Here is a 13,859-nt window from a genome sequence, read left to right on the forward strand (position 1 = left end):
CAGAAGGCCGAGAAGGGAACTCTGCAGTGCACGACTCAGCACTTCACCCCAGGCTCAACCTTGGACCCATTAATGTACAGTCAGGTACAATTGTTTCACTAGTGCTGTATTGATCAAATGGTAGCACATTCCAGATATTTCTACCTGTCTATTCTTTCTGGACTGAGTCTTGCTCCCCCAAGAGTTCTAGCAAGAGAATAGAAGGTTGTCTCCAGTCTGCTGCGGACCGGTGTTAAGCCATTTCCTTTGGACCTGGGACTAGCTAGCCCCTGGAAAATGAGGCCGTTCCCACCAACCTCTTCTTTCTTCTTCAGAGCTCCCGCCCTCTCTTTGGGTAGAGGGAAGATGGCCAGCGAACAGCAGAATGAGAACTTCAGGAGAGGGCAGGATTTCCCCTTACTGCCATTGCCACTTCCTGTTGAGCATGCAGATAGCTTATAGCTGGGCATGCATGGAGGAAGAAGTTGAACCTCTGCCTGGATTTGATTTCATAAATATGGCCTAGAGCAGGGGTGTCCAACCTTGGTAACGTTAAGCCTGGAGGACTTCAACTCCCAGAATTCCCCAGCCAGCAAAGCTTTGCTGGCTGGGGAATTCTGGGAGTTGAAGTCCTCCAGGCTTAACGTTACCAAGGTTGGACACCCCTGGCCTAGAGAGAATTAGACACCAGTGAGGGACCAATAATCCTGGTATATGGAAAAAATGGTCTGGGATATCACTAATTGCTTTTGAATCCTTTATAGTTATAGCTTCATCTGTCTCTGAAATGCTTAGGAAAACAGGCCTCCATAGCCCAGTCATAGTACTCTCTGTTGCTAATTGCCACTTGTTTATTTAAGCATAACACAAACCTATCTTATCCTTTTTCTCTAGGACACGAGTTCTAGGAACAGTCAGAATGTAACACTAATCTCATTTCTGAAAACAAAAAAAAGAAGGAATCACTTTTCTCTGACTATTGTAGGTAGATTGAATATTTTAGAATTTGGCCTTCAATAACAGTTTAGATTTTTGTGTAAGATGCTTAGGCTGATTGCTTAAATTTTTTTTTTTTAATTATAAGTTTTAAGTTTTATTTTGATCATGAAATACTTTTAAGCAAACACTCTGCTTTATTGCCATAAACATGTTTTTTAGAAAGTAAAGTGGGTGTTCCATACTTAAAATAGCTGTAGTGCTAACCAGGAGTGGCTGCTGGACAATTATACTGCAAAGTGTCAAAAAGATTCTGGGCAGTCTTACTAAATTTCAGTGGAAGCTGATTATAAACTGGTTGGAGAGAGAGAACTCGGTTCATATTGTATAACTGATTCTGAAACCTGTTTCTTTCCTGAAGAGCATATGAAACTGGGCTACAAAAATATAAACATTGAAGTGCCTAGGAATGAAGCATAAGTAGGCGTGCAATGAGTTAACTACGGAAAATGAAGAGTTCACAAAAGGAAAATATTCAGAGGAATGAAACAGTAACTTCTTTTTTTGCTATTGTCCAACAGAAACACACATAGGGAGTCTTAATTAAAGAGTGGCTAAAAAAAACAGGTTGCAGTTTTTAAAAGCTTGATTAAAAATCAAATAGTCTTGATTTTGCAGGCAGAGGAGGATATATCCGAAGATTGGTAAGTTTGCGTCCCATTTCAGTTTATGAAACTGCAGTTCTTTTTGGTTTTGTCCTTGCAAGGCATTGCAAAGAAACTATTGGAGGAGGCTGGTTTTTTTGAGCTGAGCCTTGTACCTGTATCTCTGATTGGATAAGAACTGTTGCTAGGCTCTTAGTTCCTGGGCAAATTAGAAAGTTGAACATGACCTGTTAGAACGGCTGCCTTGTTTTTCTCAGTTGTCTGCCTCTCTCTTGCCTTTGTTCTTTCCTCAGAAGGTACAGTGAATGAGATATGTTCACATCTTTTTAAAGTTGAAACACACGTAGTAAAGCTGAGTGGTCTCTAAGCACTAAACATTAATGTTTTAAATACATTAAGCTTTAGAGCTGTAAATCAAAATGAAAAAAAAATTTTTTTTCCACATGGCAAAGGTGCTATTTAATTTAAAGAAGAAAACAGATTTTCTTTTCATTTTATAGCATATGTATAGGGTTGTATAGTTCTTTAAAGAAGAATAAAATTATGATTGCACAAACTGCTGAGGATCACCCAGTTCAACAGAGATTTTATACATTTGATGAAGTGTACTGTGATCCACAATCAACTACACAATTGCATATTTTTTTATACACTGCTCAAAAAAATAAAGGGAACACTTAAACAACACAATGTAACTCCAAGTCAATCACACTTCTGTGAAATCAAACTGTCCACTTAGGTAGCAACACTGATTGACAATCAATTTCACATGCTGTTGTGCAAATGGAATAGACAGCAGGTGGAAAGCATAGGCAGTTAGCAAGACATCCCCAATAAAGGAGTGGTTCTGCAGGTGGTGACCACAGACCACTTCTCAGTTCCTATGCTTTCTGGCTGATGGTTTGGTCACCTTTGAATGCTGGCGGTGCTTTCACTCTAGTGGTAGCATGAGACGGAGTCCACAACCCACACAAGTGGCTCAGGTAGTGCAGCTCATCCAGGATGGCACATCAATGCGAGCTGTGGCAAGAAGGTTTGCTGTGTCTGTCAGCATAGTGTCCAGAGCATGGAGGCAATACCAGGAGACAGGCCAGTACATCAGGAGACGCAGAGGAGGCCGTAGGAGGGCAACAACCCAGCATCAGGACTGCTACCTCCGCTTTTGTGCAAGGAGGGACAGGAGGAGCATTGCCAGAGTCCTGCAAAATGACCTCCAGCGGGCCACAAATGTGCATGTGGCTGCTCAAATGGTCAGAAACAGACTCCATGAGGGTGGTATGAGGGCCCAACGTCCACAGGTGGGGGTTGTGCTTACAGTCCAACACCGTGCAGGACGTTTGGCATTTGCCAGAGAACACCAAGATTGGCAAATTCGCCACTGGCGCCCTGTGCTCTTCACAGATGAAAGCAGGTTCACATTGAGCACATGTGATAGATGTGACAGGGTCTGGAGACGCCATGGAGAACGTTCTGCTGCCTGCAACATCCTCCAGCATGATCGATTTGGCAGTGGGTCAGTAATGGTGTGGGGTAGCATTTCTTTAGGTGGCCGCACAGCCCTCCATGTGCTCACCAGAGGTAGCCTGACTGTCATTAGGTACTGAGATGAGATCCTCAGACCTCTTGTGAGACCATATGCTGGTGCGGTTGGCCCTGGGTTCCTCCTAATGCAAGACAATGCTAGACCTCATGTGGCTGGAGTGTGTCAGCAGTTCCTGCAAGACGAAGGTATTGATGCTATGGACTGGCCCGCCCGTTCCCCAGACCTGAATCCAATTGAGCACATCTGGGACATCATGTCTCGCTCCATCCACCAACTCCACGTTGCATGACAGACTGTCCAGGAGTTGGGGGATGCTTTAATCCAGGTGTGGGAGGAGATCCCTCAGGAGACCTTATCAGGGGATGCCCAGGTGTTGTAGGGAGGTCATACAGGCACGTGGAGGCCACACACACTACTGAGCCTCATTTTGACTTGTTTTAAGGACATTACATCAAAGTTAGATCAGCCTGTAGTGTTTTTTTCCACTTTAATTTTGAGTGTAACTCCAAATCCAGACCTCCATGGGTTGCTAAATTTGATTTCCACTGATAATTTTTGTGTGATTTTGTTGTCAGCACATTCAACTATGTAATGAACAAAGTATTTAATAAGAATATTTCATTCACTCAGATCTAGGATGTCTTATTTTTGTGTTCCCTTTATTTTTTTGAGCAGTGTACTTTAAGCTGTTGGAAGTTAAAACCCACCTCTCTCCTAGGAAAATGAAATATTTTAGGATATAAAATATTAAAATGCAGAACATTTCCCCTAAAAGAGAAATAGAAACTCAGAGAGGCACAAACTCAGCTCCCGCACCTTTGTTAATGGGCCATTAAGCCTGGGCCAGTCTATTCTACATAACAAAGATCTACCTCCTTCAGGCAGAACCATTATAGGAATTGCCCAAAGCCCTTTCATTACATCATCACCCAGCAAGAGTCAACCAAGCCTGGGACTCAAAAGACAACCTACAAAATTACCCCTGCATGGCCCCAACCAATCAGAATACAAGCTCAAATTCCAAGACCAACAGAAGGCATAAAACCCAGGCATTCTCAGCATCTCTTCCCTTTTCGCCCAGGATCTCCAAGCCATGTGGTCCTGTCCACCATTCTTCTTTCCAAACAACTTCCATGATTCCAGTGTCTTTTTCCTCACTTGGAACTAAACCCAGAAGGCTATTTCTTCCAACAAAGCATTCTTTGTTCTTTCTGTGGCAGAATACTACTTTGATTTTCCCTTTGAAAACTACTGAAAAGTATTTCTGCCACCCAAAAAATATAGTGACTTAAAAAAAGCAGCTAACCTATTATGGAAGTTAACCTTTATATGGAGTGGGTTTTTCATGGCTCAGAAATATCAACACTAGGCCATGGTAGCAATAATTACAATAATGTTACAATTATAACAATGCAATTAGATGGTGTATTAATTAAGTCCATTAGAATACATAGAAACATGGCTGTCTCTTAGGAAGGCATGGAAATACAAATAAGTTAATGAATATTATTAAATAGTTAAGCTATTAGTTATAATTGTGGCTCTAAATTTTCTAAATAAAGTGTATTCTATAGGGATCATGGGGAAGGACGACCCATTATTGCTGAAAGCAGTTATCTCAAAATTGAAATAGAATACAGGAATGTTAAGAAATAAACTAAAAAGGAATTATAAATATGGCAGTTATAGATTTTAACTCAAGCTGTTTGTTGCAGAATAAATTTTTACACATTTCACACAATATCTTTTCCTAATTTCCCCAAATTTACCGGACATTCTATTTATATAAGTTGAACAAGATTAGAATTTTCCTTGGAGTTATTAAGAACAAGCTGTGTACACGATTTTGGGTATACCTTATACCTGCTCTCCTGTCCTAAAGGGGGATGAGATTTAGTTTATGATACAAGCTTTTTAAATTCTGCTTTATAGATTATGGGTAACTCTTTTCTTAGAAAAGAAAAAAAGAAAACATCCCTGTAAAAAATGATCTCTGTTATTTCTATAAATTAATAGTGGAGGAGCTAAGCTTTTTGTCTTCTTCACACATACTCTTTGCTTGTCCTTACTTTAACTATGCTGAATTAAGTTTTTAAATAATTATTGCATTAAACTGTAGTGACTGCACGAACATGGAGTAATAGAAATGCCTGCAGTAAATGAAGACATACCCATGAAAATAGCCAGAAAAAGAACATTATAATTGGTCAGATTAATGTAATAATGTCCGCACAAGAGCAAAGCCTGCCCATTGAAAAATATACTGTATATCGTTAACTACAGGTAGTCCTTGGCTTACAGCAGTTGGTTTAGTGACTGTTCAAATTTACAACATCACGGAAAAAAGTGACTTACGACCATTTTTAACACTTACGACCATTGCAGCATCCATGGTCAGTCACATGATCAAAATTCAGCTGCTTGGCAACTGACTCATATTTATGAGGGTTGCAGTGTCCAGGGGTCATGTGATCACCGTTCGCGACCTTCTAACAAGCAAATCAATGGGGAAACCAGTTTCACTTAGCAGCCATGTTACTAATTTACCAACTGCAGTGATTCACTTAACAACTGTGGCAAGACAAGTCGTAAAATGGAGCAAAACTCACTTAACAAATGTCTTCACTCAGGAACAGAAATTTTGGGCTCAATTGTGGTTGTAAGTTGAGGACTACCTGTATAAGAGGAAAATCTGACAATTTAATATCTCTCAAATACTGTGGTCTCTTTTGTAGTGAGCTGCCAGACATTTTAGTCTATCTACAAAACTTTTCAGTATCAGAAGTTAAGCAATAATATATATGGGCATTTTTTTTTAAGTGATGCTACATCTGCTGTCAAAAAGGAGACGCCTACCTCAAGATGAGGATTTTCCTCAGGGCTTTTCACACAAAATGGTTGAGAACGTTCTCTCTCTGCTGATGATTAATGGAGTCTGGCTTTTTCCAGGCTTTCATGGAAGCCTAGAAAATGGGCTGCTGAAATTTTTCCTAACTTTAACAAATAGATTCCTTAAAAGTTCTACGTATTTTTCAAACTCAGATAAAAGCATGGAAAGAGTCATGCTGATTCAGCAATTAGTACTTGCATTGTATCCTATGACTATCATTAAATGTACTTTATGATTCTTGACTCTTGACAAATGTATCTTTTCTTTTATGTACACTGAGAGCATTTGCACCAAGACAAATTCCTTGTGTGTCCACTCACACTTGGCCAATAAAGAATTCTGTTCTATTCTGGAGAGGTTCTATATTTGGGAAAGAACTAAAGCATTTCTTCAGAATCCTTTTTGAAGAATGTGCAGCTCTAGTTTCCATGCCCACTCAACTCTGAATATCTCCAAATCAGCTAATGGAGGGATTAAGTCCCCTCCACCCCCCAAAGTTACCATATGTTCCCAGAATTAAAGCAAATGAAAATGAAATTCAAAGGGGAATTGTGGATGTGGTCTGTAGCTGCCTTATAATGATTTGTTCTTAGAATACTTAAAACACAAAATATATAGCTGCAATCGAATAGATGCTTTCCCAACTCATCCATAGTGTTGTTGTCTGAGGCAGCCCTGAGAAGTGGCCGCATTGCTCTGTTGAAACAATAATAATAGCAAAGTTTTCTTCTCATGTCACACTAAATCTACTAATTTCCAGAATACATGATCATTTCTGTGTTTTAAAAATGTACATGTAAAAGATAATATTTCAATTTTGCAGTTTAAATAGTTCCCTTCCTTGGGAGATATAAGTGTTAATAATATTGTCTACTAACTGTACACAAATCCTCACACAGAATTTATGTGAGAACAAAGGAAATATGTGTTCAGTAAACTGAAATTTTAATTTCTGTAACTTTCATGTATTCTTTAAGTGCGAAGAGACATGGCTCAGTTAACATGTCCAAGAATTATTAAAGAGATCGTCAAGAAATTTAGAGCACTTCTCTGAATAGGTTAAATAAGATGATGTGACAAGACCTATTGGTATGTACACCAAATATGTTTTTTAGTTTAGTTACAAGGAGGAAAAATTATCCATTTAATCCACAACAATGTAACGATTGGTCTAAAGATATATGGGAATTCCCATTAGGTTGTAAGAAACTTTTGCTGCTGACAAAAACATAATGTTCTAGCAACAGAATATTTTGCATATAAAACATCTTTTGGCACTCTCTAAGTCAAGCTGTCTAAAATGCTGGAAAAGTGCTGCTGATTGGACCGATTTGCTATAAATGTTATTATGGTTGCATCATATAATGCAACATTTTGAGGAGAAATACGATCTGGCCTGCATACAGAAAGTTATGGGATGGCCTTTGGGCAGTGACAGGGGAATTCCAGAAAATGCTCTGTAGGTGGAAGAAACTGGAAGTTTGGAAGACACTTGCAAAGGATGTGTTTGGTAGCAGGATCATGTTCCCTATGCATTCCTGTAGCACTTCCTGTGTTTTCTACTGCAATAAACATTTGCACTTGATACAACTGAAACATTTTCCATATTCTTTCTTACTAACAGAAGGTTGTTGTGATTTCCAACACATTTTTGAGATCCAAATCAAATACTTCAAATATTGCTACAAGCATACAGGTTTGTTTGTTTTTAAAAAGGGGAGGGTAACACGCAAACTGTATTGTCTATCAACCCAGCGCTCCTGTACTTGAGAATGTTGAAGCCCTTGAGATAATTGAACAGATCTGAGCCCTGGAAGGCATTGGACAAGAGTCCTTTTTTAAATTCTCCGGTTGTTGCAAACAATTCTTCCATTTATTTGCAGAAGGCGGCCAAGGGATTCTCAACATGTCTCGGGCTTCCTCGTACTGTACTGCAAAGCCTGCTCTGAATGTTGTTGCATAGGAACACAGGAGATGAGAGAGGAGGCCTTAAACCCGGCAGGGGTCTCCAACCTTGGCTACTTTTAAGACTTGTGGACTTCAACTCCCAGAGTTCCTCAGCCAGCAAAGCTGAGGATGCAAAGAAGCAAAGGTGGCTGAGGAACTCTGGGAGTTGAAGTCCACAAGTCTTAAAAGTAGCCAAGGTTGGAGACCTTAAAGGACCAGAGACAGGCCTTTTGCCTGCCGCGTTTCTGCAGCTCTCGGCCGGCCAGCTTGCAGGCCGCCCCCGGCTTCTTCACCCTCGTCCCGGAGCCTTCTAATCATTCGCTCCCCTCCCAGCCAAGGCAGCCCCGTCGGGCCCCGCCCCAAAAGCCTCCCGGGCCCGCTCATTGGTGGGCGGCGGTCCAAAAGGCGGGGCTCCGTTCGTCTTGTTTGTCCCCGGCTCAGGCATGCCCCGCCCGCCAGCTGCTTTTAAACCCTCGGCCGGCTTGTTGAGCCGGCGGCATCCCCGACTCCCCTGTCCAGGCATGAAGCTGGCGAGCGGCCCCCACCCAACTCGGGACCGCGAAGTAGGGCAACCGTTCCGCTGCAGCAGCTGTGGGAACAAGGTCAGGAGAGCCCCGAGGCGGGTATCTTTTGAGGACTCAAGAATTTGTGGGATTTTGTATGATCGATGGAGAGGGGGGGGTGCTCTGGGTTTCTCGGGTCCCGCTAGAAAAGCTTAATGGAGATGGTAAATAGGGAGCTGCAGGATGCCAGGGCAAGCATCCAAATAATACTGTTGGAAAATAACCAGACCAAATATTGGAAAGTTTGTTGGCAATGAAAGGGTTCAAGAAGGAACTGTAGACAGATCTGGGCTCTGCTGAATCAACACCAGTGGAAATCCAGGAATGGGATACAGGATAGAATGAAATGGGTCCCTAGGATAGAATGATATGGTCTTGTTAGAATCTTTCTAAAGTATTTGAAATATTATGATTTTAATAGTTGTTTTTTTTATCATGAGGTTAAAAAATAGACCCTTAAACTGGTTGTTCATGGTATAAGTAATGGGGATAGCCGTGGCAAAGGGCATGAGTAACTTGGCTTATTTGGTAGGTCTTTCCCTGGTTCTATTTTCATACCGTGTTGCTTGTTTTGCCATCTTTTGGCTTAAGTTACAGAAAAATAGAAAAGTATAGCCTGAATACTACTACTTCCTATGCATAAAATACAATGGTGCCAGTGGAAGTTTAATGCTTACTCTGATTTGCTTTGAAAGTACTTTTGAAAATCAGACCACCACCACCACCCCAGTTTATGCTGTTAAAGATCCTATTCAATAACACTTTTGACCCTTGTTGCCATTAGATACCTATTAACCAAGGAGAACAGATTGGGCTAATGCTTTTTTGCCATTTCAAATCCTAAAACAAGTGATTGGAAACTGCAGAGAAATAAAATGCAGTTAAGCCATGCAAACAACTTATTTGTGGGTAGAGCTTCTTGGCAACAGACCAGACTGCTGTAAAAGATGGTGGGTTGTTTGTGCAGGAACTATGCAAGCAGCAGCTAAGTGCTTTTCATCTGGCAAGAATATTATAAACTCACCCAGTGGCTCTAAATGTTCTTATTTGATAAGCGTAGACTTCTAATATATTAACATTCTATACATTGTAGTCTCATGTTTATTCTGTAATTGAAATGCTTAGTATGCTTTGTGATATCACTTTTTGCAATCTGAAATGAGTTGCCAGTTGCATGAAAATATGACAGATATTGGGCTCTAATGGTGTTATGAGTGGGTGCTTACTGTTTTCAAGGTGTCTCTATGAATAGTGTGGGTTGTGCTATCATTTAATCAAAAAGCCTAGAAATAAGATTTAAGGAATTGTATGTTAATTTTGGAGTGAAATAAGAGAATAATGGGATAGGCAAACTCTACTTGTGAAGACCTTTTTCTAGGAAATTTAACGTGTCAGTTATATGAAGTCGGTGGTGTACCTCCTAAATTTTTTTTATAGACAATATCAGTTTTGTATAATCTCTTATACAACTTGGCATCAGCTCACTTCCTCAATTGGTTGTTTGGAGGCTGACTCAAGGAAAATCTCCAGTTGTGGTGTTATTGTTGTCCAATTGTAAAATAGAGAACAGTATGTGGGTGGAAATGGTTTCTGTAAATGTTCCCACCCCTACAAATATTGCTTAGCTCCAGAGTTCCAACTTGTCTATCTTGTCCACTTCAGTAATAAGAGTAGAGAAAACAAATCTAATTGTTTTAGCCATTCATTGTACTTAAAGGGAAATGTACAAACCAACACAAATCTTACCACATAAAACATAATATGAAATCATTTATTAGAAATGGAAAAGAACCACAGATTTAAATATGCATGGCGTTGCATGCCAATTTAAATATCTGAATTGAGCAGAAAATGTTTCTGAGAGAGAGGGAAAGGATGGGAGAAATAAAAACAAATCTTTGGCCCAAGTGGATAATCATTTTAAAAGGATGAGTAGGCAGGTATAAAGGAGAAAAGAAAGCCATATATTGGAATGCAGAGGACAACAGCATATGAATTAAGGAGTTATTAAAAGCCTCTTGGGGAAGATAGTTTTGAGGGAAGAATTTTAAAAACTGGAAGATCTTTTTGGAGCCTAAATATAAACAGAGAGAGGGAAAGGGCAAAGTTGTACAAGGAAACCAACACCTATTGAGGGTAGTAGTGGAGGAAATGAAGGTTGAGAGATGGTAGAGCAAACCTTCTATAGTTTTAATTGTAAAGACGATAGATTCTGAACTAGTTAGAAGATCCGTGCATGGACTAAAACAACTGTGTTTTGGAAATTAATGAAACAGTTCTGGATAAAGGTTTAGCAATAGGAAAAAAAAAACAAGGCTTCAAGAAGTATAGATAAGAGACAGGCAGAACATGATAGTTTTCCCCAAGGAAGGGGAAATAGGGAACAAAGAAATCTAAGATCCAAGCTTTTGAGTCTTGTGCTCAGTATGTTTAGAAATAAAAATAGGGAACCTGCAATAAAAGGCATAAGAAGACATTTTAATCCTGGGATATGGAGCTTCAATAGCTAGATCATGACAACTATGAAATAAAATACATTGGATTTGAGGAACAGATTGGAGAGATACTGACACCCTGAAGAAAGTTTTAAAGCATAACTATTTTTGGCTGAAGAATCAAGGTGGGGTCCAAAACATATGTACTGATTCTCTAGTGTTTCTGTTTTTTGGCAGCCTTTCCCTTTTGTCTGTGGTGAACTGCTATTCTTGTACGAACTGATAGAACCTAAAAGTAGAAGAAGGAAAATGGGGCATTTCAATGTTTGCCCATACTGGTTTGAGAGAGGCTGCAGAAAAGACTGGGTGTCTCATGTTGTTTATATTAGCCCTGCATATTGTCTTGCCTGCCTGTTACATTTATTCAAACCGATAGAAGAAAAAATAGTAATGTATTTTATCAAGTAAATAAATAGATTACATGCCATTAAAAGATAAAGAACGTGTGCCTTCCCCCACATTCAGAAAACCTACACAAAGAAGTAATGTGCATACCAATGATTCTGTGAAGGGACCTGCCACCAAGCTGAAGTTGTCCCTCTGTTTCAGAGTAGGAATCTAACTGCATGATGCTTTCTGATATGGACACTTGCAGTGCTGTTAAGCCATTGATGCTGGTGTCCTGCATTGGCACAGCTAGTAGATGCAATGATGACCATTCACTAGTCCTCCAGGTTATTTAGTGGTACCAGCAAAGTTCAAAAAGCAATCGCTGATTGCCATATTTATAAACCCCGGCATATATTGCACAAAGAGTGACTGGGACTCTTTGGAGCAAGGAAGTTGTTATAATCCCATAAAAAGAAGGCTGCTGTTACATGGGTTTGCCAGGGTGAATGAGCAGTGATGGTGTGGCAACTGTGGTTGCAGAAGCCTATTGGGATGCTTATACACATCACAAAAACCATGTTTTCATACTCTAAATTTCTAAAATTATTGGAATGTGTGTGTATGTGTGCGTGAGAGAAAATAACTTGTAACTCATTTAACCATCCATCCATCCTTTAAATTTTTTTTGTTATCCTGCCTTTATTATTTTTATAAACAATTCAAGGCAGCAAAATATATCTAATATTCCTTCCTCCTCCTATTTTCCCCACAACAACCTTGTGAGGTGGGTTGAACTGAGCTGGCTTGTATGCCTAAAGCGGGAGGATTAGAACTCACAGTCTTCTGGTTTCTAGCCTAGTAACTTAACCACTAAAGCAAACTGGCTCTTGGGTCAGTCTTTCTTTTGATTATTTGGGAATTTATCAGGAGAGGGCTTGGCGCCTATTCTTCAGAGCCGGTTGTAAGATAATCATTTTGCCCACATATTCATTTTGCTTTTCAAGTGGGCAGCCAAAGCTCCAGCAGTGCATTTCAAAGTCCAGGTCTTGCTTTTTTAAAATTGCTGGTCTCTACTACTTATTTTTTAATGGGAGAAGATACTTATATATCATAACTTGATATATTTTTCTGAAAAATATAAACAGAAATGATTATGTGACTTAGGGCTTGTTTCCAATAACAAAAGCAACCAGATTTACTTTGTGAATTCCATAAGGTTATCTTTTTAACTGAACAATCATACAATTGCAAAATTGGTTCATGCAGTGTAAAGGTGTTTTTCAAAATGCCACTTGGGTAATCTGAATTTGCTGCTTTTGTAATATGTTTAAAAGATCGTAGCTGAAAACATTTTAGTTGTGCAATGGGGCTTGAAAATTAATTCAGTGAAAGTTTTGTGGTAGATAAAAGTTTCAAGTTGACTATAAATTCAGACTAAGAAATTGCTGTTTGTTCTTTGTCATTTTTAAATAGACATTTTTAAAAATCCTATTGCATGTACTTTTGTGGCTTCCCCCACAAGCCCTGATAAAATTACAGCCCTGCTACTTCCTGAAAGATACTGAGAGATTTCATACATATTGTTTTGTGGATATGCAGATGTACTTCAAAAGCCTCCAGTATCGCTGACATTACCCTGCTAGCAGCTGTGTACTGAACTCCTTGTTCTTGACCCTTTGCCAAGTACTTTATGCAAAACTAGGTTTTTTACTGAACCAGGTTTCATTGTTTTTAATGGCAGCAGAATGGTGCACTGTAAACAACTGTGGCTTGTTATGAAGCATGGGCAGAACATTTTCACTGATTGCACTGCTGAAATACAAGGCTGGTTCTGTTTCACTGGTGAAGCATTAATTGCTCTCAAAGCCACAGCCGAAATGTTTATGACTAAAAAGTCCAGGTACTGTAGTGTAACATTCTTTTCTAGGAACTTGGAATTAGGATCCCCAGACCACTGGGACAAGGACCAAGCAGATTCATCCCAGAAATGGAGGTGTGTAAGACTTTCTGTTTTGCATGAAAAACAGTGAAATTGTGACATTTTTGCCAGGGTTGGAGGGGGTTCTCAAAGTTTAATGTTGACTGAAAAATAGCTGTTAATCTGCAAATTCGTCTTGGCCAACCGGAGTGCAATAAATCGTTCGTAGTGTTTGGCAGCAGGAAAAGATGTTCATGTAATTTTAATGCAGATAGTCCTTGACGTACAACAGTTCACTTAGTGACCGTTCAGTTCCAACAATACTGAAAAAAGTGAGTTATGACCATGATCAAGTGATCAAAATTCATATTTATGACCGTTGCTGTGTCCCAAAGTCGTGTGATCCCCTTTTGCAACTTTCTGACAAGCAAAGTCAGAATCAGATTCACTCAACAAGCACGTTACTAACTTATGAACTGCAGTGATTCGGTTAACAACCGTGGCAAAGAAAGGTCGTAAAATGGGGCAAAACTCACTTAAGAAATGTCTCACTGAACAACAGAAAATTTGGGCTCAATTGTAGTTGTAAGTCG

The 13,859-nt window shown here is 39.7% G+C and overlaps 1 protein-coding gene across 4 annotated transcripts in view; it reads left to right on the forward strand.

Moving 5' to 3' along the window:
- Positions 1-13,859, forward strand: part of SESN1 (sestrin 1) — a 58,140-nt gene that overhangs the window by 21,871 nt on the left and 22,410 nt on the right. For 2 of the 4 annotated variants that reach the window (XM_026666643.2, XM_026666647.2), the window contains exon 3: positions 13,276-13,341. The exons of 1 other annotated variant lie outside the window; for it this stretch is intronic. In XM_026666643.2, coding sequence (XP_026522428.1) covers positions 13,276-13,341 — 66 coding nt within the window. Of the gene's footprint in view, positions 1-8,096; positions 8,563-13,275; positions 13,342-13,859 lie in introns of those variants that run through there. One more of the 4 variants, XM_026666644.2, reaches the window with a different exon arrangement.

Source organism: Notechis scutatus, chromosome 1, assembly GCF_049901735.1.
Source record: "Notechis scutatus isolate UNSWTSFEM ecotype Mainland chromosome 1, rNotScu1.2, whole genome shotgun sequence".
NCBI classification, from domain to species: Eukaryota; Metazoa; Chordata; class Lepidosauria; order Squamata; family Elapidae; genus Notechis; species Notechis scutatus.